The 23,092-nt window shown below is 36.2% G+C and overlaps 1 protein-coding gene across 3 annotated transcripts in view; it reads right to left on the minus strand.

The window, feature by feature from the left end:
- c6h10orf67 (chromosome 6 C10orf67 homolog) overlaps window positions 1–23,092 on the minus strand; it is a 36,272-nt gene that overhangs the window by 8,137 nt on the left and 5,043 nt on the right. For all 3 annotated transcript variants that reach the window (XM_088918989.1, XM_088918990.1, XM_088918988.1), the window contains 9 exons: window positions 22,937–23,080; window positions 22,495–22,569; window positions 20,237–20,392; window positions 17,708–17,855; window positions 16,447–16,505; window positions 14,633–14,698; window positions 6,303–6,368; window positions 701–799; window positions 530–612 (listed from right to left, as the gene is read on the minus strand). In XM_088918989.1, the coding sequence (XP_088775115.1) occupies window positions 530–612; window positions 701–799; window positions 6,303–6,368; window positions 14,633–14,698; window positions 16,447–16,505; window positions 17,708–17,855; window positions 20,237–20,392; window positions 22,495–22,569; window positions 22,937–23,080 (896 nt within the window). The remainder of the gene's footprint in view (window positions 1–529; window positions 613–700; window positions 800–6,302; window positions 6,369–14,632; window positions 14,699–16,446; window positions 16,506–17,707; window positions 17,856–20,236; window positions 20,393–22,494; window positions 22,570–22,936; window positions 23,081–23,092) is intronic.

The raw sequence follows: 23,092 nt of genomic DNA on the forward strand, positions 1-23,092 counted from the left end.
TATATGGCTAATAAAGTGATCGGATCAAATCCAGGGCCATCCCAGCAAGCAAGGGATGCAAGGCAGGCTACACCTCAGAGGGGACGCCAGTCCACAGCAGGCAGACAGCCGATGTTCTTAGAAACAAATTGACCTGGACTGTAGGCGAAAACTCACATGAACAAGGAGAGAACGAGCGAGTTCTACACAGATCGCACCTCAGAAACTGAACTCTGGGCTTCAACGCTGTGAGGCAGCAGTGCTAATCAGTGCAACACCATGCTGACACACGCTTTATATTTTGAGAATTAAGTCAGCTTTTTGTGGTGGTGAATCACAGATTATTAATTAATCTTTGAATGAACACTACTCCTTGTGCAATGTACAGTAAAATGTACAGATCTGATTTACTGTTGGGTAACCAAACCCAACGTTTTGCTGCTTACAGAATCAGTTATGATGTTCCCCCATCATGCTGAAACTATTTAACAGTACAAACATTGAAAGAGTGCTCCTTTAAAAGTGAAACATGCCTGATACTATCAGTTACCTTTCAATTTGTTTTCTCTGCTGCTTTTCAATCCTCTGTACTCCTTCAAGCTGTGCCAGTAGCTCGTGTTCACCATTTTTTACCTGTTTAGAAAGGAAAATATTAGGAATTGTAGTTGCAAATAATAACTAAAAGTCATCATAGACAACGGGAAGCATTGTCTATGCTTACCATTTTTGGCTGAGCAGACTTTCTTAAAATCTCTTCCTGTTCCCACATAAGTTGCTTTTCTTGTTCTATTTTTGCCAATCTTATAGCATTTTCTTCTTGCTGGTATTAAAACAAAATCACAAATTAATTCACACACACATCATTATTAATACAGTTTTAATGTCATTACGGATTAAAATTAAATTTACCTTTTTACGTCCAAATAACGTACTGAAAAGTACACACTGACAGCATATAAACACTCTTATTCTTAGAAAATAAAAAAAGCAGTTCTTAGCTGTTTGAATCGACAGACATTTTGTCCTGTATAATTATATAAACTTACACTGTGGTGACATCATAATTGCCAATTCAAAGTTTACTCAGCATGTCCTTCTAAGCATGTCAATTCAAGATTTAAATGTCTTTGTGGTTCTTCTTGTTAGTTGGTTTTGTCTGAATGCCTGTGGAGGTGTGAAGAGCATGTTAACTGTTGGTTTTCTTAACCATTTAACTTTCCAAGGAGACACGGAAGGCATCTCCAGAGTGGGAGTATTCCAAGGTCTATCTTTGTGTTTTAGATAATACAGGATTGAGGGCTTTGTTGATCTTGTACTCTTAACCTTATTTAGGAATGGTGACAGCAATATCTGACTTGAAACAGTCAAACTGTTTTTTGCATATTTCTGATCTTTATTTTTGACTGGAAACATCTGATTGATCACAGGATGGTCTATGCCAGCATGATGTAAGCACTGACCCCCAGACTGGAAGTGAGTGCTCCAGCTAGTAATGGCCTTGCAATGAAACTCTCATGCAGACAAACACTCAAAAACATGAATAGCAATTGAGTTCATGTTCAGTGTAACGCACTGCAGAACTTGGCATTTAGCATTTGCACTTAAGCTTTTTCCTGATTTAGTTCAAAAGATTAATTAAGCAGTTAATATTAATGTATTGCTTCCACTATAGCTTCCTGAATAATCCATGATGTAAAAGATAAGGCTTTTTTAGAACACGATAAATATCCCTATCAGGAGGCACAACCAAGCCTGTATTGTTAGCTCTTCTCTATGAAGTGGACTTTCAACTCTGCCATTGTACAATACAGTGAATCAGGGCCCTTCCTCTCCAGAACATCACTTTGTTTTGTCAGCTGCTGACACATTCCACTTTCTCTGCTTTTGAGACGGTCGTCTCTATGTGGTCAGTTTGTTGACAGAATCTCTCGTGTGACATGGATGAATAGGTAGAGGTGATGAAGCATTGTATTACTATGCATGTGGCAAACAAAATAGGGTGGCTTAGTTCTCTTACAGTTAACCCGTGTCACCAGAAGAAAGCCGAGAGCAAATTTATTCCACGGCTGTTGAACGGGTTCAATTTGTGCTTTAGTTACAGCACAAAATAACAACAAGCAATGTATGCATAAATGTGAAAGTAACTCAAGTAAAATAACAAGAGCAATCTGTACCATCAGAGAAATAAAACACATTTTTCAAATCCATATAAAAATTATGAAGGACAAAACGTAGAATTGGAGATGTAGACATTTTCATGTGTACAAACACAAATACATTTGAATGCCCCAAAATATCAGCCAAAACACAATATCTGTAGACTATAATTATTTAAATATGAGTACTTAATTTACAATGTGTAACTTACTTTTCTTCTTAGGGAAATATTTTATATATTATATGTAATAAAAAAACATAAGTAAAAATTACTAGTGCAATCAATACTAGCAGAATGAAATGTAGAGCCTGACAATAAAATACAAAGTCTTATTATTATTATTTCTGTTTTCTTCCTGATTTCTAATAACTACAGTTAAGTCTTTTTATGCAGTCTTTGAAAGTCTGAAACATTTTTGGATTAATTTAAAAAGAATCACGACTTGTGTTTCTTATGTAAACACCTTTCTCCCGATAACACATCCTGCATGGATTAATAGTGTTAAAATCATGAGGAGAGAAATGGGGTGATAACTCTGAAGTCCACATTATAGGAATCAGGAGATCTTGTCACATTTTGTCTCTGTAGTACTGTATACAGTACCTGATGAAGCCAGGGGATAAACTATAAGGTACATATAATTTTGAATAGCTCTTCCTTTCAAATACATAAGCGGGACATACAGACAGTAATGATGTTAAAACATTAATAACATGTTGCAATCAACCTGTTGTTGTCATTTATAACTAAAAATATTATTAAAAAAAATACCTCTCAAACTTGTATTTGTGATGATTTAATCCTATTGGTTTACATGTGAAAATCTTAATACTTAGATACAAGAATGTGTCATGACATCTTGATCAATGCTTTTTGCTGTTGATACAATGATGCAGATTGCTTTTTATCAAACCCACATGGCTAAAATCAATACCCAGGAGACACAGCATGTTTAGAGTACGTTATCCTTTCTTTGTTTTTAGAATCTTAAGTTTTCATTGACTGGACAACTGGCCTTCCAGATATAGCTTTGAAACCTCTGAAGTATTGAATGAGCTACCATCATTAAAATTGATAAAGTTAGATGTCCTTACCTACTTGCTCCTCATGCTGTACACTTTTTTAAAAGAAAATGCTTCACTATTTTCCCAACTGTAACTAAAGAGTTTCAGTATGGTTGGAAAAAAGAAAGCTTCTGAAAAACCTTTAAAAGCTTACCTTTACCTATTCATATTACAAAGTCTAAAGTCTAATAAAAATTAGTCCAGTGGAAACATTTGACCTTTAATGTTTGAACACATAAATACTAGTCAACAAATTAATTGATGCGTCTTTGGAGAAACAATTAAAATTACTTCATTTTGACATTTTAAAAGTATTTTTAAATACCTGCTTTGCAAAAGTATTTAAATACTTGCGCCTTCAACAAGTTTGTGGTTTCAAGATCTGCAGTCATTGCACTTTGATGTAGCAATTAACATTTGTTATATAAACAACCTGCTCCACACATTTAAAGCAACAATCACAGTACTTTCGGTAACATTTCTGCTTTTTGCTTTAAAGTAAAACCCCACAAAATTCTTCAACCATAGCTAATTTCACGAGTAAAAATGAGTGGGGAAAAATCCAAGGAAAGTCTACCAAAACAGAAAGCACAAGAACATCTTGCTGTGAGAACAGAGGATAATGCCAACTTCTTAGAGCTTCTTAAAGCAAAACATGGAAAATACAAGTGAAACCTTACGGGAAATCATCATGAGCCTTAGGAAATATGCGAACTGAAGACTGAGATGAAGAAGGAACTTAAGGAGTTAAAAGATGAATTTAAAAGAACTCGAAGATCTCAATAATGATATAAACCAGAAGGTACCAATGTTAGTGACATACTGAATGTATTCAGGAGCTCGAAGCAGTCAAATGTTGATCTGAGGGACACCCTGATCCATGCACTGAGGCAACAGAGCAACACAGGCTAAAGTGACCAACCTCAAGGGAGATTAATTTTATGTTTGGTAGAGAAAGGCATAAAGTGAAAGAATGTACAATAGGAAATACTGATCTGGCGATCACTCAGCTGTGTTTCTTGTTTTACATTTAAACAGTAGACCAATAAGCACAGTTTGGAGACTGAATGCAGGTATACTCAATAATTAATCAGCTGCTAAACAAACAAGAACTGGCCTTTAGTTATATTCAGAGAATAATGATAACGAAGAAGAGAACCCTGCCATACTCTGGGATGCTGCCAAGACTACTTATAGGGATGAATGATAACTATCACCAATCTCAGAAGAAGTTATGAGAGTAAAAAAAAATAGAGGGCAAATTAAAATGTTTAGAAGACCAACATAAGAAGAATAATGATCCATTAGTCTTGGGACAGATTAAAAATACAAGGATAGAAATACATGCATTATACAAGGAAGAACTTGGGAAGAAGTACAGATTTTTGTGGCAAACCTACTATGAATCAAGCCCTAAGGCTACAAAAAAGTGGGCAAGAAGGTTGTGTAAACAGCAAGCCTCAAACACAATCTAATGTATAAGATAAAAGACCCCCATGCCAAAAAAATGTCCAATGACATAGACAAGGCATTTGAGAATCCTATTATAAAACTCTGTATACCCAAACCAGCACAGGAAAGCAATGAGATTATAAAAAACCTTTTTAGACTCTTTGGATCAGCCATCAAATGGAACAGAGCAAAATGCCCTCTTGACGAAAGAAATCAAACAAGATGAATCAGACACGCCAATAAGTAAGCAAAAAACTAACAAATCACCAGGTAGCGATGAGCTACCATCAGAGTGGTATAAGACGTTTTGAAAAGAAATCTCCACTCTTCTCCTTTCTTCTTTCAGTTGGACCCTTAAATAGGGGGTTGCTCCCACCTCTTGTTGAGAGGCAATAATCTCATTTACTCCTAAGAGGAACAAAGACAGGGAACTACAGCATGCAGTTTTTTTGGGACAATTTCAATTTTAAATATGGACTAAGAGCTTTATGCCTCGATTATATCTAAAAGGTTCGAGACTTTTATATCAGAATTTACAGAGGTGGATTAGACTGGACTTTTCATGTTCGTCAAACTCAGGACAATGTTTAGGCCAACGCTCCACACACTTCAACATATTAAAAATGAACAGATCAGCACAATCCTAGTGAGCTTAGATGCAGAAAAAGCTTTTGACTGTGTAAATAGGGAACATTTTTTCAGGTATTAGAGAGGCTTGGTTTCACAGAAGAGCCAGTTAAGCCTTTTAGAAGTCCATAGTCAGAGTGTGAGTAAATGGCCACCACACAAGCAACATTGTTTTAGAAAGCCAGACATGTCAAGGATACTGACTATCTCCCATTCTATTTGTTCTTTACATTGAACCCCTTGCCCAAAGAATCAGATCAGGACATAAAGCATATATATATATTTTTAAAGGAACACAAGGCAGCCCTTTATGCTGGTATTATGTATCTAAGAGATCCTGAAATCTCCCACACCAACCTATTTCATCTTCTTAACAACTATGGCTGATACTCGGGTTACAAACTCAATGTACAGAAAACATTGTCTTCCAAAACTTAAATGCAATAAAGTATTTAGGGGTTTGTAAAAAAGAAAGACCCTGTAAAATTATATAAAGGTACGATCCTATCATTGTCAAATTCGAAGACGATCTGAGACGCTGGGAGAATATGTGCAAAACACAAATGCACTTCCAGTAATTCAAAAGATGGTGGGACTTCTGATTTGCCATGAAGAAGGGGCAAACTTTATACTAAGCCAGTGTGCAAAATTGGTAGAGAATTATCCCCAAACACCTTTGGCTCCAGTTGCTGACAATACTTTGGCAAAGCTGTATATCTATAGAAGTCTCCATCTTGCTGTAACTTATACTGTTTTCAAAGGAAACAGTTTTGTCAATTCTATTACTGTAGATTGCCGAGTAATGTTTTGTGTGGCTAATGAAAGACTGAATTTATTACTTTTTCTTGAGATATGACCCATAATAAACACCAGGATGCCAGAATAAACCACTCAAAGAGCTTTTGAATCAGTCATTATAAGTGTCATTCTAAAATCATTCAAACAATACTAACACTGTTAGAATAAAAAGATTTTGAAAATGATGTACCTTTACACTGTATAAGAGTAGTTTCATTACCTACCGTTTTCTTGCTTGAGGTCTGCATAATTTGTATTTCTTTTTCCATTTCCTCTTTCAGTTTCTTTAACTGCAAAAATAGAATATTTCCAGTTAATTGTGCATACTGTACTTCCATAAACTTCAAAAGATGTATTATAGTCATCTTTCAATGTTTTACTCAGATGAATACATAAAAAGTTTATTAATGTTTATTATTAATTATTAATTATTTTATTTTCATATTCAGAATAATGCACAAAATCATCCATCCATCCATCCATCTTTTAAACTGTTTTATCCAGTAGAGTCATGGGGAAGCTGGAGCCTCAGACTACAAGAGAGCAAGCACCAGGCGCAAGGCGGAATACACCCTGGACAGGATGCCAGTTCGTCAGAGGCAATGCCAACAATCATTATCCACAAATACTGGGTTTACAAAACATTTTGATCCAGTAAAATAAACAAATGGAGCTGCCTGTTCCATCCATATATGTCTGCAAGCCTTTTAGTTACGGGTAATCGTCTAAAGTATAGGTATGACCACATATTTTATAAGACAACTTAAGATAAGATAAGATCATTTTATTAGCCATATACAATTTCTTGCATTAGGAATTCATATTTTCGCATACCCCAGCTTGCTCTCCATGAGACACAGACACACAGACAGGGAGAGAGAAGCCTAGGGTCAGAGCGCAGGGTCAGCCATTGTACAGCACCCCTGGACCAGTTGGGGTTAAGGGCCTTGCTCAGGGGCCCAACGGAGTAGGGAACTTCCAACTTAGTGGAAATGTGTAGATTTGCAACATGGTAGCACACGAGTCGCCTCTGTTTACCCCCAGGACTAAAGTACAGCAACCATCTAAATTGATGTTGTAAAATCTATGGGAAGTAAGATATTAGTAGCAACCTTGTATTCGCTAGTGTTACAAAAGCTGTAATTAACTATGTGTATCTAACATCTGAGATTTAGAGAATCTAATCATCTTCTTGTGCGAAGAAGACCATACAGGGACCTTCAGCAGCAGAAGATCCAAGAAAGACTGCCATCTACATTAACAGTCTGAAACAACAAAAAAACAGTGAACACATAAAAGACAGGCAAACAGAATCTCTGAGGCCAGATCTAATACAAGTGTGTGAGATATGGGCTGTACAGGGCTCATGTAAGAGACAGTGAAGTTCCACACTGCACACATACACGCTTGCAGAGAATGCAAAAGAACCTTCAGAGCGCTCTGGTGACAGAACATCATTACAGATCGTGTTGAAACTGAAATATAGAATCACTAAGATAGATCCATACATTTGCAGGTCCCTCATCAACCCAGCTCTTGTTGAGTCTTTTCCTTAGATGCAGGGAAGGCATTTTGTCAGTTAGGACAGAGCTACCATTCGGTTGTTCTGGAATGGTACAGTTTTGACCACTTAAAACATCTGTACACGGTCAATTAATTTGTGTTCGGATTGGGTCAGTGATGCCCTCTCAGATCAGAGGGCACAGGCAGAGGTACAGTACAGGGCTCTCCATTGTCACCTCTAATATTTCTTCTCTTTTTACAACTACTAGCCAAGGCTATTAGACAACGTGTTAGTGGAGCCCCTGTTGACTTACAGGGATCAAAAAAAGGTTTCACTTTATGTGGATCACCTTCTTGTGTTTCTCGCAGATATTTCTAGCTCAGTCCCTCATGTTATGAACTTATTTGATAACTTTGGTAGGTCTCTTTGGCGGAAAAAATAAATTACTGAAATCCAATCTTTCTGCCTCTGAATCCTGAAATCAGAAAAGGTTTGCCTTTACCTCATTGTCCTATTCATTATATATCATTTCAAAATTTCCAAATGAACAACAAATTCCTATGGAGGATGTACTTCAGATCCTAAATAAAGCAGACTTGGCTAGATCTTTTTCTTCTCCAGGTGACACTGCATGGTAAAATGTGTGAACAAATATTACAGAAAAGTCTCCTGTTAGTTATAATGTTGTTTGCTGGTAGGTCCTCCCAATACCAAAAACATGTTATTGTACTAGGCTGAGAGATACCAGATATGCCTCTGGAACAGATTTGGCTGCATTCTCTTACAGACATTGTTTTGCAAAATGAGATACGAGTATAGAAATAGATATAAAACCATAAATATAGAAATTTAGAGCTCCAGAGTAGCTCAAACCAGTAAAAGAGCTTGCCTAAGCGCAGGGTGAACTCTATGATCCAGGCATTACAGCTCTGAGACCGGGTCGGGTTGCAAGCCTGGGTCATCGACCACAGTCCCTGAGCCACAGGACATAATGGCCAGCGTGCTGCCAAAGAAAAGGCTGTGCTTAGGCAGCCAGGACCCTCTGGGCTCCCAGCAACTTGTCCTGGACATGTGGTTTAAAGCAACGTCCTACTCTGACAGGCGAAAAGAAATGAACCCTTTGTCTTGAACAGAGAAGACTATGAGGGTGACAGATCCAAGGATTCAAAAGCCTGAAAGGCACTAACAAAGTTAACCCAGTGGATTCCTTCAGAATTAGATCTGATCCGCAGTCGTGTAACTGTGGTAACATTACTTAACATTGTCTCAGAATTAACTAAACAATGACTAAATAACTAAACATTCTGATGATTGTCATGAATAATTTACCTTAGGTTGTTTTAAGATCAGGTTTGTGAAGATTCAGATCATTGATATCATGACATATACTCATCCACACTAATAAAATGAGTATAAGTCATGATATCAATGATCCAAATCTTCAAAAACCTGATCTTAATAAAATTCACAATTGTTATAATGGTAGTGGGAGCTTTGAGTAAATAGTGGATAATCATTTATTGTAACTGCTGATGGTGGCTAAGATGTATACGATTTTTGTGTGCCAATGGATATACTAAATAAATCATTTTAACTATATTTTCCTTATTGTGAGTATAATATTTTTTTAAATTATATCATCTTACTTCCCGATTTGAATTAATCAGGAACTCTTTAAATGATAAGCTAAAGTATTGAACTTTGTGTCTACTGGTCAGAAGTCAAGTGATTAGGCTGTGGCTGTTAAGTCTTTTCACCAGGAAAAGCTTATTTCCAACTGTGCTTTCTAAAGAAAACACTGGGAAATGCTATGGCTTCTCATTAGGAACCTCCCTCAAAGATTTTCAACTATGGAGGCAAATTTTCTGCATCATTGATCAAAGTCACCAAAAATAATGTGGAAAAAGTTCCATTTTTACATTTTTATGCATACGTACTATGTAGAACTTAACATTGAGTTTGTCAGTCACAACACAAAGGATATTGTGGCAATGCAAACAAAAGGAGAAAACGTCAACTGCTACACTAAAAATGTATAACCCTTTTCACTGATGATTGAAATGACATTAAGGAAGTCTTTATTGGTAGTTTTTCATTTTTTTTAGAACATTAAAGGTCTTGGGCGCCATCTGCTCTCGTGCCATAACCTTTCTATTCCCAGTTGTTTGTTTTGTATTTGTTTAAGCACATAAAATATATCAGCAGCCAGCAAGGCCTGTCACACGTCATTGTCAGAGAATTCACTGGGGTTCTTGAATACGGTCAATGTGGCATTTGCAAAGAAGCAGCGCACCTATTAAAAACACTTTCTAATCTATAACATTCAGTACTGCATACAGCACAATAGTGCAGTCAAACAAGATTGTACATAAAAGAACAGCAAACATAGTTTGGGCAGGAAAAACATACATTTTTTGTCTATATACAGTATAATTTCAGTGTTACAAGAAGTTATTAGCAATAACAAACAAGATGAAAACTGTAAAAAATATACATATTTATGTTGTAAAATAGCATCATCTGAAAAGAACTTGATCTCTGAATACCTTTATTACTCTATAAACAGGTCATTATCTTGGAAACTGAAAAACAGATCTAGAACATGAAGTAAAATGTCAAAAGCCTTATTTAGTTACTTATTCAGTTACTTAGGCAGGAGGCAGTAATGACAGCAGGATGTCATCAAGATGTGAGAATGAAGTGAGCATTAGGAATATTCTGAATTCTAGCGCACAATGTCTTCTATCTCTTCATTAGTTTCATAAGGTACACAGTCAGCCCAGGAGTGAATCCCTTGCAAACACTCCTCTGAATAATTTGGGAACTGTGCAGATGCAGCATAGATTTTAAGCTCCTTGAGAATGAAAATATCTTCTACTTCGAGGCATGGACATTGGAAACACATTCCCAACATTTCAAAGCACTTGCAACCAGCCAGCTTCTCAGTCTCAACAAGAACCTGTTGTTAGTTTTGTTTTTAGGATCACACTATGAAGTTTGCCAGTAATCATTTCCCAATAACTGCAGTGTAGATTCAATTTGAAGATTCTAACAGACATAAGTAAACCTAGATTTAAGACAGACATTAGATAGGACAAAAATAGATGTATTCTGTTATCTTTGATTGTGAGGCTACTTATGTTGTGCAATCAAGATTCTAACAAGCACTCCTGAAACTCATGTGCAACATGAATTCATGCTTGCAAACCCCATACAGTGATGAATATGCTGAGTGTCATACAGCTCAAAAGCATAAATGCAATTTGAGTGTCATCGGTTGGTGAAGACATTTCACAGAGATCATTGGAATGTTCCTACATTCAATCTGTAAAGAAAATGACAGATCAGTGTGGCTTTCTTTGGCAGCGATTCAAATTAACATGCCTGTCTGTCAAATTGTGCCATACATTAGACTTAGATCCAGTCATACAGCAGCAGGCCTTACATGACTTAAATTTCTGTTTAAGGTGAAAGTTTGGTGTGATCCTTGGTTTGCATGTGTATGCATTGTTTTACTGAAAGATTAAAGAACAGGTTTATCTGCAAATTTGTCATTAGAGTATCTAAGCTTTATGCTCATAATAATAATGAACCTTTTACAATTCACAGGGAAACATAAAGCAGAGGAAATGGAAACTAGACAGAAATGCATTTAAAGCCAAGAGCATTTTCTATCCAAATTGTTATGTGAGTATGGAACAAGCTACCCAGCCAAGCTGTGGCTAATACCCTAAGTTCTTTGGAGAGTGGCACCGATCCTCCAGTCAGTGCTAACTCACCTGCAGGGCACTACAGAGCGTGCGTGCAGTGTGTGTAATGATCAGTGGCCCAAAACGTAAGACTTTTAGAGGAGCATTTCTACATTTCATATTCTCTTTCAAATGGTACAGGTGCACCTGCAAAGATAGGTCATATAACCTTGGCAATACTAAACTTGACAATTCTAAAACAAAACAAACAATTGGCAAATTTTAAAAAGCGCATCCAGGGCAGTGCGATCAGTGACTGTAACAGACTGACCACTGGTATTAATGACTCGTCAATAATGTTACCACCACAAAGATATTGTTTCCTTACATAGGCACAGTTGACTTGCCATAGTTTCTCCATTATGAGTTGTAACATTACCAAATAACACATATCAATGGGTATCATTAGAAAATACCAACCTCTGACAACATTCGTTCATGTTTAAATACCAACTTCAGGAGTACAATCCATAAATTTCTGCAGCATGAAGTTGCCATTGTAGATTTATCGAATGATTGTAACCAAAATGTATGCATTGTCTCCAAATCTGAAGATCCTGTAACAGTTAACTGGGTCTGGGTTGTTCTAGATGCTCATCAGCTGGTTGTACTAAAAGAACTGTAGTGATGGTCTAGTAGATGGACGGACACTATCTGAATGAAATCTCCTAACCTTTCAATTTGATGATGCATTGCAAGTGTCACTCAAGTCTTTCTGCTTCAGTCTGGAATCAATGGCACCTACCTATGACATATCGGGTATGTATGTATGTATTGCACATCGGTGTCAGTCACTGCTACTGTAGGTTGACATCCATGTGGGACATGTGTGAAGTTAGTTACTGCCAGTCAATCTCATATCAACACAGAAACTTTTGATAACTTGAATAGGAGTACCTGACTAAGATGCACCACATGACCTACACCACATTCCGCACTTTCCTGTTATAAATGTGTTTTAAAACGATAAAATGATGTCATAGCCAAAACCGAAATCTAGGGTTGTGTTTCACTATGAACATCAATGCTTAGCTTTTATCTTTTGAGCAGTATTCCCACTTTATACCCAATTCACAGTACACCGAAATAAATTTACTGAATGGAATTCGTAATAGAACTTGATGTGTTTGTAATGCCTGCTAATATATTAATAGTTCTTACAGGACTTTTTTTTAAATAACATATAACCAGAAAGGGGTGTTTTTGGTAATATTTAACTACCCATAAACACTCTTAACATGAAAGACAGGTATTTCAGGGTCACTGATAACATTATCAAGAAAGAGTTAATTCAGAGAATACAAAAAAAGATATGGAAACTTCAGTTTGTGGAAATATACTTAGTTTAAGAATACATAATAAGAATGAAAAAGTGAATATTCAGTACTTCTGTTTATATTATAAAACAATTGTTTATATTATAAAACAACTAGAACTATCACAGAATCAAAGACTGGAAATTTGGGATATGCGTTGCAAATTAACTTTATCCCAGAAATTGAACAGTTCCATTACACTACAGGCTTTTTATGAAGTACAACAAAAAAATGAATAAAAGCATTAGGCATCGTGAAATCTCATGCAATACACTACAAAAGTAATTGTATTGAAAATGGTGGTAGTTGCAAGCGTCTTATTATAAGTTGTGCTAAATTTTTCATATGTCTGGCACTTTCCCATGATAAAAACTAGAACAAATAATCAACAAGAAGATAATCAATCTTTATGGTGATAATAAAAGATCAAAATGATTCTTTTCCAATTCACATCAAAATAATGCCGACAAAACCCATTTGCCAAATGGTGTTCATTGAATCCATGAGACATGTTTATACATTCCTATCTGTAATAGGATAGACTTTACACTGTCTAACTATTAACTTGAGTGTTCTCATTGAAGACAGATAACCCACCATAAAATAATTTAGGCTTCACTTTCTTCACTTACCAGTTGCTACCCAATCTGAATGTGTTGGTTAGCACTATTCATCCTTCATGTCTATGATAAACACTAACTGTGCTGAAAGCTTTCTAAACACAGTAGCCTTTAATTAACTTCACACATGCTGTAAGGTTTGAGAGGTGAAAAGGAAGTGTCAATAAAAAAGTGCTAATATTTTTGTTATGGCTGTTGATATGGAAGATTTTTTCCCCCTCCATTTTACATCTGCGGCAAGATTCTTTTTTATTTTCTTGTCTGAATCAAACATACAGGACTTTCATTAAAACAAAAGCATCTCTGGGCACTTCTGTAGAGTAAGAACAAGCTAGTGAGAACCACAGGGTGAGAAGCAGTCAGAAGGCTGAAGAAAGGAACTGCCTGCAGGAAGCCCTGGGGCTTTTTTTGCATTTTGTTTCAGTTTTCAACCATATAAAACAGAAAACAGAGCTGCAGTTTGCTGACACCGATCCAAAGATTCTTAATAGTTAGGCAGCATAGTTCATCATCAAGTGAAAAAAAAAAACATAAAGAAAAGATCTCTTCAAAATTAGAATAAATAAATGGACCTCCTGCTCTCCCTCAAGCAGAAATATTCCCTTCTTAGGACCGGGTTAGTGGATGGAGTCTGTTCGCAAGGTTAAAGTTATCCGGATGGTTTCCATTGACACGAACAAGGAAAACAAAAGTGTTTTGTTGGGGCAAACACATTTTTAAGACGGAGTCCCGGTAGCCTGTTTCTGTACGTTTACAATGGTAAAGTCAATTAAATCTGCTCCTTTTGAACGATGTGTTTTCTCCAGGAGTACAGTACTAAACTGGCTCTCTATGGTTCCAGATCTGCTGAATGCCACCCCGGAGCTGATACAAAGGGAACGATGCCACAAAGGTGAGATGCTGTCCAATAAGGCAATAAGTTTGGCTTTTTATCACATTTTTTTAAAATACTCAAAAATAAAATGCGGATAAAAGGAAACTGTAAGGAATTACCCTAATACCCCCATCACCACTTCTGCTAGTACCACTTCTACTCTACAACAGAATGGACAGCTCCTGTCCATTGACCTGACTCTCTGTGGAAGCACTGGGAACACTGCTCCAAGCCTCCGCTGTCAGAAATCCACAGATCCTATTAAGGATCCATAGAAATTAAAGTTTCCTATTAAGGTAAGACAGGGTAAACAAGTTCTATTCGAAGAGACAATGCAACATCTAAACCTCAGTGGATAAGGACTGCTTACGTAAGGGTCTTTGATCTTTCAGTATCTGCGCATTGTATTTTTAAACAGTACCAAACGTGTCATGTACATGCTGCCCACAGGTCATTGCACATTTAAAATGATGACAAAATAATCAACTTACCTTACTTCTGCCTGCATCTTTTTCTACATGTAGGTCTCTTTTCAAATTCTCATTCTCAGCAACTAACTGGAAAGAAATAACAATAATACATTAAAATATGTGATTAATAAAAAAACGCACAATACATATTAATTACTAGTACAACATAAGAACACATATTTAATATTGCTTTTTATTACTCTCATACCAGTAACATATTTTGGAGCTGAACTTTTAAAGTTACTGACATAAACGTATATTCCATCAATGCTTTTTAACAAGTCTATTTAAATATTCATTTTACAAATGAATAGATTTTGCATTATAAACACTACACTCAAGAAATGGAATTATTCAAGTCAAATATAAATTGCCATCTAATTCAATGACACTTGATGCCAGTTCTCAATTTGTTGAGATAAAGAGGAAATCACAAAACCAAGAATTTTATTTTTATTGCATTGCATTTTAAAAACTGGCTCAAGATTATATATAAAAACTCCTTGCATGAAAACAGTGCATATAGGAGGCAATCCACTTAATTCACCTGGGTGACACATGGCATTCAGTGTTTAACTTTGCTACACAGCAAATCACATGGTGCAGTAAGACACTGCTTCACCAGCTGATACAGGGAGAACTTCAGCTAAGCCAGGCTGTACAAGCCAAGGCTGGAATTGAGCCACGACACCCCGTTTAACACCCCAATATTTTTGAAGAGTGACATAGGATTGTTCATTGCCAAGTAGTCAGGACCTTGGTTTTTAACGTGTCACCTGAAGGAGAGCACCTCCTACAGTGTCCCCAGTCACCACACTGGGACAATCATCTTAGAAGAGCAAGAGTGACACCTGCAGGTCCGCCAACACCACTTAAAGCAGCAATCAGGTTTTCATCAATCAGGAGAGGACAACCACTGTGCACCCTTACAAACAGTGGTTGGTGTAGCTGCCGAAGAAGGCATGGCTCTGAGATGGACAGAGCAATACGAGCATACATGTCTTTGAGGGAACACAGTATATTGCCGATATGATTTGGTAGCACAATGGATACATCTTTATAAAAACATCTACATAAAAACATCTAAACATCTAAACATAAAAACATCTTCCACATACAAAAAAATAATCTTTTAGAACTTGAAACTGAATTCCTGGTTATCTTTCCTGCTCTTTTTAGATTATTGTTACTTCTGGTGCCAAATGTAACTACTCATGGGACTACATCTGTAGTCACAACTATCCACAGCCCAGCCTGATGGCTTTTTTAGGATTATGTGACTTTCACATACGAGAATAACACACTTAAAGTTCAATTTGTTGGTAGATGATTTGTACACAACTGAAGAGTAATGTACGCTTTTTATTCATCCAAGGTGGTCTCTAAAAGATTTAAGTGAATTTTAAATTTGCTAGTGCAGATTTAAAACTAAACACACAATTATAGCTAGTAAAGCAAACCACAATGCTTTTCTTTTTGGCGGCATCTCATAAGCTCAGATTCATGAATAAATTATTTTGATATTTTTAATGGCGGGAGAGTAAAACCCAGCTCAACACACATCTTTGAACGTGTTCCGCTGGTGTTTAAATAATTCATCAACTCGAAAAACAATTCATTAAAAAATGCACGACGGAAATAACAGTTAACACCTTTTAAGTGCTACGGGCAGGTCTTTAACATAAAAATGGACAATGATATAATTGATCTATTATCTGGAGGCAATTAAATCATAATTAAAAAGGCTGATGACATAAAGTGCACTGAGATGTTCCCGATCACTTCCCCCAACAAAAACTATCCAGAATTATCATCATCGGGAACAAGACGTGTACCTTATTTATGGTGATCTGATCATTTTCTGCCTTTTCTTTCATTGTTTGAAGGCTGAGGCCTGTAAACAATAGAGGGATAAAGCAGACCATGAAATGATATGCCTACACCCCTTTGTTTTCCTCTGGAGTGGTACAGGTCAGCCTGAGAAAGTCCACTTGAACTCAGTGTAGCTCAAGGTCCTGGCAGGACCCTGACCCTTAGCTCTGCCCTTGACATTCACTGGCTTCCTCCCGCTGCTCGGCCGGCTGGACAGAGAGATGTTCTGGGGTAAGTTCAAGGGCCAAGTGTGGGTCTGTGCCCAGTTTTCTTTAGCAATGCTAACCCTGGACATCCCCTAGAGTTTGTCACAGCCAATACAAAGTGCTTTAGCAGGTGGTTCTTTATTTGTTGAAAGGATCATGCATCAAAAGACGGGATGCTCCATTAAATCAGAAAACAAACAGCATTAAGGAATATGGTTGATGTCGATCGCATCTTTTTAATATCTACTAGATTGCTGTGTCTAATCCATTTGAGGAATGGAGGTCTGAGAGCCTCTGTTTTCAGATAAAGATTTTTGAACCTGTTTTGTCTTTCTGACCAAACTAAGCAAGATACTGTGCAGCATTTAATATTTATTTTGAAAGCACATCCCCGGCAAAGCCTGTTCGAGCTATGATTTCATATTAAATATATAGACGAACAAAAACCCAAGCACCTGCCTTAACCCTTTGGAGATAATCCACCTGCTGGATTTTTACTATCTCTTACTTGACCCTCGCATATGGAGATAACAAACGTAATGCTTAAAATGATCAAAAATGATGCTGCATGACTTCTGAATAATATAAAAATAGGAAAATATCCATACTACAGTGGTGCTATAACAGCCATAGAGAAACAAAATATCAATAAATCCTATTTCTCTGAAAAGAACATATGTCTGGGATATGTGTACAAAAAAAACTAAACTAGAAGGACTTTACATAAAAAATAAATAATATTCTTTACTGTACTGCTGGATGCTGTGCTATTAGTCTTTGTAATTAAAAAAACTACACAGATACCCAAAGTTAAAAAAATAACCTACAAAAAGAAAAAATAAAAGCACAATGATCATCCACATCCAGTTCCAGTCACTTCGGTTCCTCTACTGAAATGACTGAGGCTGGCCAATTCCACATACTTCGCAAATCCAAAAGCTAGAGACCCAGTGTAACACTACTGATTAATCAGAAACAATGATTTTTAAACACGGCGGATGTTAATACTTTACAGTACCAAGGTGCTCCAGCTGCTTGTCTTTGCAGTCCAGGCAGTCGCTGAGCCTCTCAATATCGACATGCAGGGTGTCAATCTCATCTTTTAACTTTTCATTCTCATGTGCGAGCAGCTCTTTCTCAGGATCCTCGTATGGCTGCAGGCTGGTCTAAAAAAATTACAGAACTCTTTTGACTTTTTTTTTTTACCGGCAAAACAAAAGGCGCACACTTCAAGCTGCGTAGCAAATATGAGTGGTATTCAACAACAAAGCGATCGTACAACTTTCTGCCTCCTACGATTGATTCTGAATAATAAAAGGAAAAGCACAAAAAAGAAAAAACTTGGGCCCAGAATGGTTTTGCCGGAAGAAAGAAGCCAGTACATTATATACAAAGACCATAATTCATGGGGACATTTTTATTGACAGGAATAATACATATCATACTGTTTGTGTGCCCCTGTCATTCAGGTCAATTTATTATGGAAGTCCAGTGAGGCAGCTGGGCTTTTCCACCCACATTTCTCCCTGTGCATCTAACAAGTGCTCTTGGTAACTAGGCAGAGAGGGGGAGTATAGATGGGGCAACACCAGGGGGTTTGCAAAGTGCACGGCTTCGGAGGGGGGGCTTGTTGCCTTTGTACCGTTCCTCAGTGACTGTGCTGCCAGTGTCAGGAGGATCACATCACATGTCAAAGTGGTGAAGTTTGCAGACTGGAAGCCACATGGAGTCCATCAGGTCCTGTGATATCTCCACAGTTGGTTTTCCACTTTGTGCTGGAGCCACCCGGAGGCAATTCATATTCTGAACATTAACATGGCTTTGCATGCCTGTCACACTTAAGACTGCGCAAGGCGTTTCAAAGGCTTTGAATGCTTCAGGGTGTTTTTTTTTTGTTTTGTTTTTACATTTCTTTTGCCTTTTGAAAAGCGGTCGGTACCTTGTTAGTAGAGCTCAGAATAGAATTAGACAAAAGCTTAAGTTTTGATTCCGTGAATATGGTTTTGTTTTAGATGGGAATACTGTAAAAGTCACAGACCTCACTGTCCAATTGATTAGGTACGTCTGAAGAAAACGACAGTTTTTAATTTCAAAACTCAGAATATCAGCATCACTATTATGTGCTGAACAATGTCATCTGTTCATGAATGAAGTATTTATTTCACTGTACTATATCATTCTTCTGCAATGATGTTTCACAGCTACAATACATCCAACTACAAATTTAGTGGAAGGAAAGATTATCTATAAATATAACTAATATATACAACAAGTGTTTACTTCGACATTTTCTGTTAAAACCATCAGTATTACAATAAATGGCCTCAAACTTCACAGCTATAAATAGCTAAATGAAATGTCCTATCAGTCAGACTATGTAAAGATGGGATAATTTATACATTCAGGTGGGGAGCTGGGTCAGCATGCGTAGGCTGCATAGGAACAAGTAATAGGTTTATTCCATGCTGAAAAAAAGAAGGAATAAACATGGCATGGAATAAACCTATTACTTGTTCCTAATTTACACATTGACTGATTCCATGGTTGTAATGGGACATCATTTCTGTTTCATTTAGCCCGACTTTTTAAATTGAGGGAACACAAGATGGAAACCGCATGTGAAACCATGAACGTACTTCAGACACGCATGAACTATGGAACTGTACCAACTGCTCTTCATCCTAATAGGCTTGGGCATCAGTTTCTCTGCTTTGGCAGAGTTTGAGCATCAACAGCTGATTGTATGCAGATCGGTTTTTACATAAGCAACACATAAAAAAATGTTGCAATTAATTTTGTGAACTGAAGTGTGAAATTTCTAAACTGCCCCTCTTCAATGTGTTTTTATGTACTATTGTCTGACGTGACTTAAGTTAGAAGAGGATCTCTGATTTCCCTTAATAGAGCAGTTTAAACTGGGTTTTGGACTGGTATCCCTTAGCTCTGGCTCCACCATCTGTTTCAGAGCAGAACTGCAGATGATTAACTATTCAGTCTCCTGTTGCAATGAGTACCCTCATTAGCAAAAGGAACAAAGAAACAATTCTCTGTAGCTACAGTCATCTGTTACACTTTGAGTGGCAGGTTTTGTGCTGGTGTTCTCTCCACCATCTGCCCACAGCAGCAGTCCTTAGTCTGATGAAACTAAAACACTAAGGGCAAGGGGGAGTGGGAAGAGGAGCGGGTGAAACCCATTAAAAATGGCAATTAAAACAAATCACCTCACCTTTTGATTCCTAATATCTAATTAATGAAAATTTTCTGTGATTTTTGTATTGCTACAACAAAGACGTAAGTGAAGGTGAGATGAGACTTTGATTTGCCGGATTGCACAAAGCCCTGCCTGTCTTTCGCAGGTTAAAAAACAAAACAAAACTTGCAATGAACCTTTGACAGCCTGATAAAAAAACCCTCTGTTTTAAAAATTTTATTCAGATAACTTAGTGCGTTTGGGCGGAAAACTGTTAATCAAGGATGAATCACAGGCTATAAGGAACTCAAGAGACTTGGAACGCAAGCCAGAAGATTACTATGTGACAGCAAATACCTCTTCTAAGGCCTGTTCTTCATATTCCTTCAGCTGTGCACTCAGATAGTCAATCATAGCATTTTTCTCCTGGACTTCATTGATGAGCTCATTCAATCTGCCTGCCTCCTTCGATCCAGAAGACTGATCTTTTTCTTCTTTCCTTGAATAATATTTCTTAATCGAGAAAGAAAAATGTTTTGGTAAAGATTTTAAAGAAGCACTTTTTGTTATTGCCATACCACACAAAAAGCATGTGTTTGATATCAAAACATCATTCTACATTTCATAACAATGAACTACAACAAATTGTACATGATGAATATTCAGTTATTTAAGGCTCAGAAAAATAAAATTAAACACAAAAATTTGAAAAAAATTTGACACTTAAATTTGAACTCATAATGTTAACTCACACATACCATTAATATATATTTTTATTTTGTAAAACACACAACACAAGCATTATATTCAGTTACTGAATTAATTTATTTGACATACACTTAAATGAAACTCCAATTCAGTTACATTTGTGAATCTGCAAACACCACAAATGTTAATTAACAGAGCAGTTCAATATATTGAGATAGCATTCTAGTCCAGAGTAATTACCTGGATTCAAACTTGCTTTGTGATACAAACAAACACCTTCTGATTCTGTGCCAGAGGCTATCAAAGGTTTGCAGACATGACTGTAAGATTTCAGAGTATCTGATCATCACACATATGGATTTTTTCTTGAAAAACAGAAACAACTGAGTTGTATGTGGAATATTGACCTTAACATATTGTATTATGTTAACTAGAAAATAAACTTTGCTGATATATTTAAAAAAACATAAAAATGAAGCAGGCATAGATACTGTTGTAATACTTGGTGTCAACCACAGTTTCTGAGTTTCTGATATTCGAAGAAGCCTAATAGTGGAAATAGCTGTACTAACTTTATTATTGATTATTTGTCAGAATAGTTACCTTTAGTATTTTATTTTGAAAACTAGTATTATAATACTTCTTCTGCAATTTCAAATAGTTTGCAATATCATGTTGGGTTTTTAAATTGGGGATCTCCACTGAAAATAATACCCTAAAAACATAATCCTTCAACCAGAAAATTTTCATTATCCCAGATCTGGCTTTTTTTTAAAGCTTAGAAAAGTCTCTTACAATATCTTGCATTATTAATTTCGTTGCCTAGTTTGAATTTTTGCATCAAGTTCAGTGTTCAGCATTGGCTATAACAGACTTGATTAAACAAAAAAGGCAACAATCTCTCAAATGCAAACTAGACACTGCTGTACAGACAGAAGGTGCTGTGTGACTTAAAATAACAGATGCAACACGACAAACTTCAAGGACCAGGCACCTGTCACCATGCTAAAACAACAATAATATCAATTTACAAATGGAAAGCTTTAGTAAAAATCAAATATGTTTTTTTTAAGATGTTACCTCTGAATTTCAATAAAATCATAAATGTGATCAACTAAAAAAACAAACTCATAAAATCCAGACCTAAAAAAAAAGTTTATGAGAGAAATTAAAAAAAATGATTGAAGCAGATGGCTCAAACAATTGATTTCACACTGCATGGAAACACCTAAAATGAAGCATCCACACAGGAGAGCTGCAATAAACACGCCTTTGTAAGGCTCTAAAATCTGTGATCCCTCTTCAATGAAACTGTCAAAGAAAGAGGACTTTGTCACATACACACACAGCTCTGATGAAGGGCACAACTCTTACCTATACTGAAATCAAAATAAACAACTACGATCCTGTGAACCATGACATTATATATTTTAAATAGTAATGTTGGAAAACACACAACCATTTTCATTAAAATATCATGTTCAGTATATATTATGCATATTACCTGTATAAAACCTTCATAGTATATCTATGACAATAAAACCTGCTCCCAATTGGTTACATGCTCTGTCGTTCATATGAGGTATATTCTTCATCATGGCATCAATACTAAAATGTATCTCTATAAAACCAAAATACCACTTAATCCATAAACAGTGATCCTTGTCACTTACAGTACTTCTTGTCATTTCTCAGTGACTGTAACCTAACTAAAAAACTAGAAAAAAAGCTTCCTTCGATCAGTGAGCATTTATTATTAAATGTTATTTGTAAGTACTTTTAAAAAAAACAACATTATCCACACCAATTTCTAGACCAAATATTAAATATTAAACACGTAATGGACAGACAGTCCCACGAAACTGTTGGTAAACAATTCAAAGAGTTTTTAGCTGTATAATTCTTACCTTGTAGCTGGCTCTAAGGACAGCGAGGCCATCACACAGTTGCTGCTGAAAACTTTTTCGGAGAACTGCAACTTTCTAAATAAAATGATACTTAATTACAGACTTGAAAAATAAAAAATCGTTGGTATTTTGGTCATTTCCTTTCTAAAAAGCAAAATATAAAATAATATTTTCCTGATTTATGGACTCTTTTTGAAACAGGAAAATATCTTACTGTATGTTTCTTTATTCAAATGTGCTTTAATATGACTGTCGCACCCACAAATACCAACAGATATAATTATATTTATTACTATACAAAATACAATAGAATATGCAATATTTCCATTAATATTGTTCACATAATAAAATCACTGAAAATTGTTCACATTTAAAAAAAAAAATTCTCATACACAGTTTATAAAAGTTTTAGATCTTATTCTGAAGAACAGAAATTACAAACCTCTTTGTGCTGACGTTCTAAATCTAAAACCTTTTCGTTTATTCTCATATATAGAGACAGTGAATGTTGTTGTAGTTTTGCTTCATAATCTGTCTGCAAAAACTTATGTTTATACTCAAGGTCACTCTTCACAGCCTTCATATCCTAATAAAAATA

Source organism: Atractosteus spatula, chromosome 6 (assembly GCF_055471065.1).
Source record: "Atractosteus spatula isolate fAtrSpa1 chromosome 6, fAtrSpa1.hap1, whole genome shotgun sequence".
Taxonomy (NCBI): Eukaryota; Metazoa; Chordata; class Actinopteri; order Semionotiformes; family Lepisosteidae; genus Atractosteus; species Atractosteus spatula.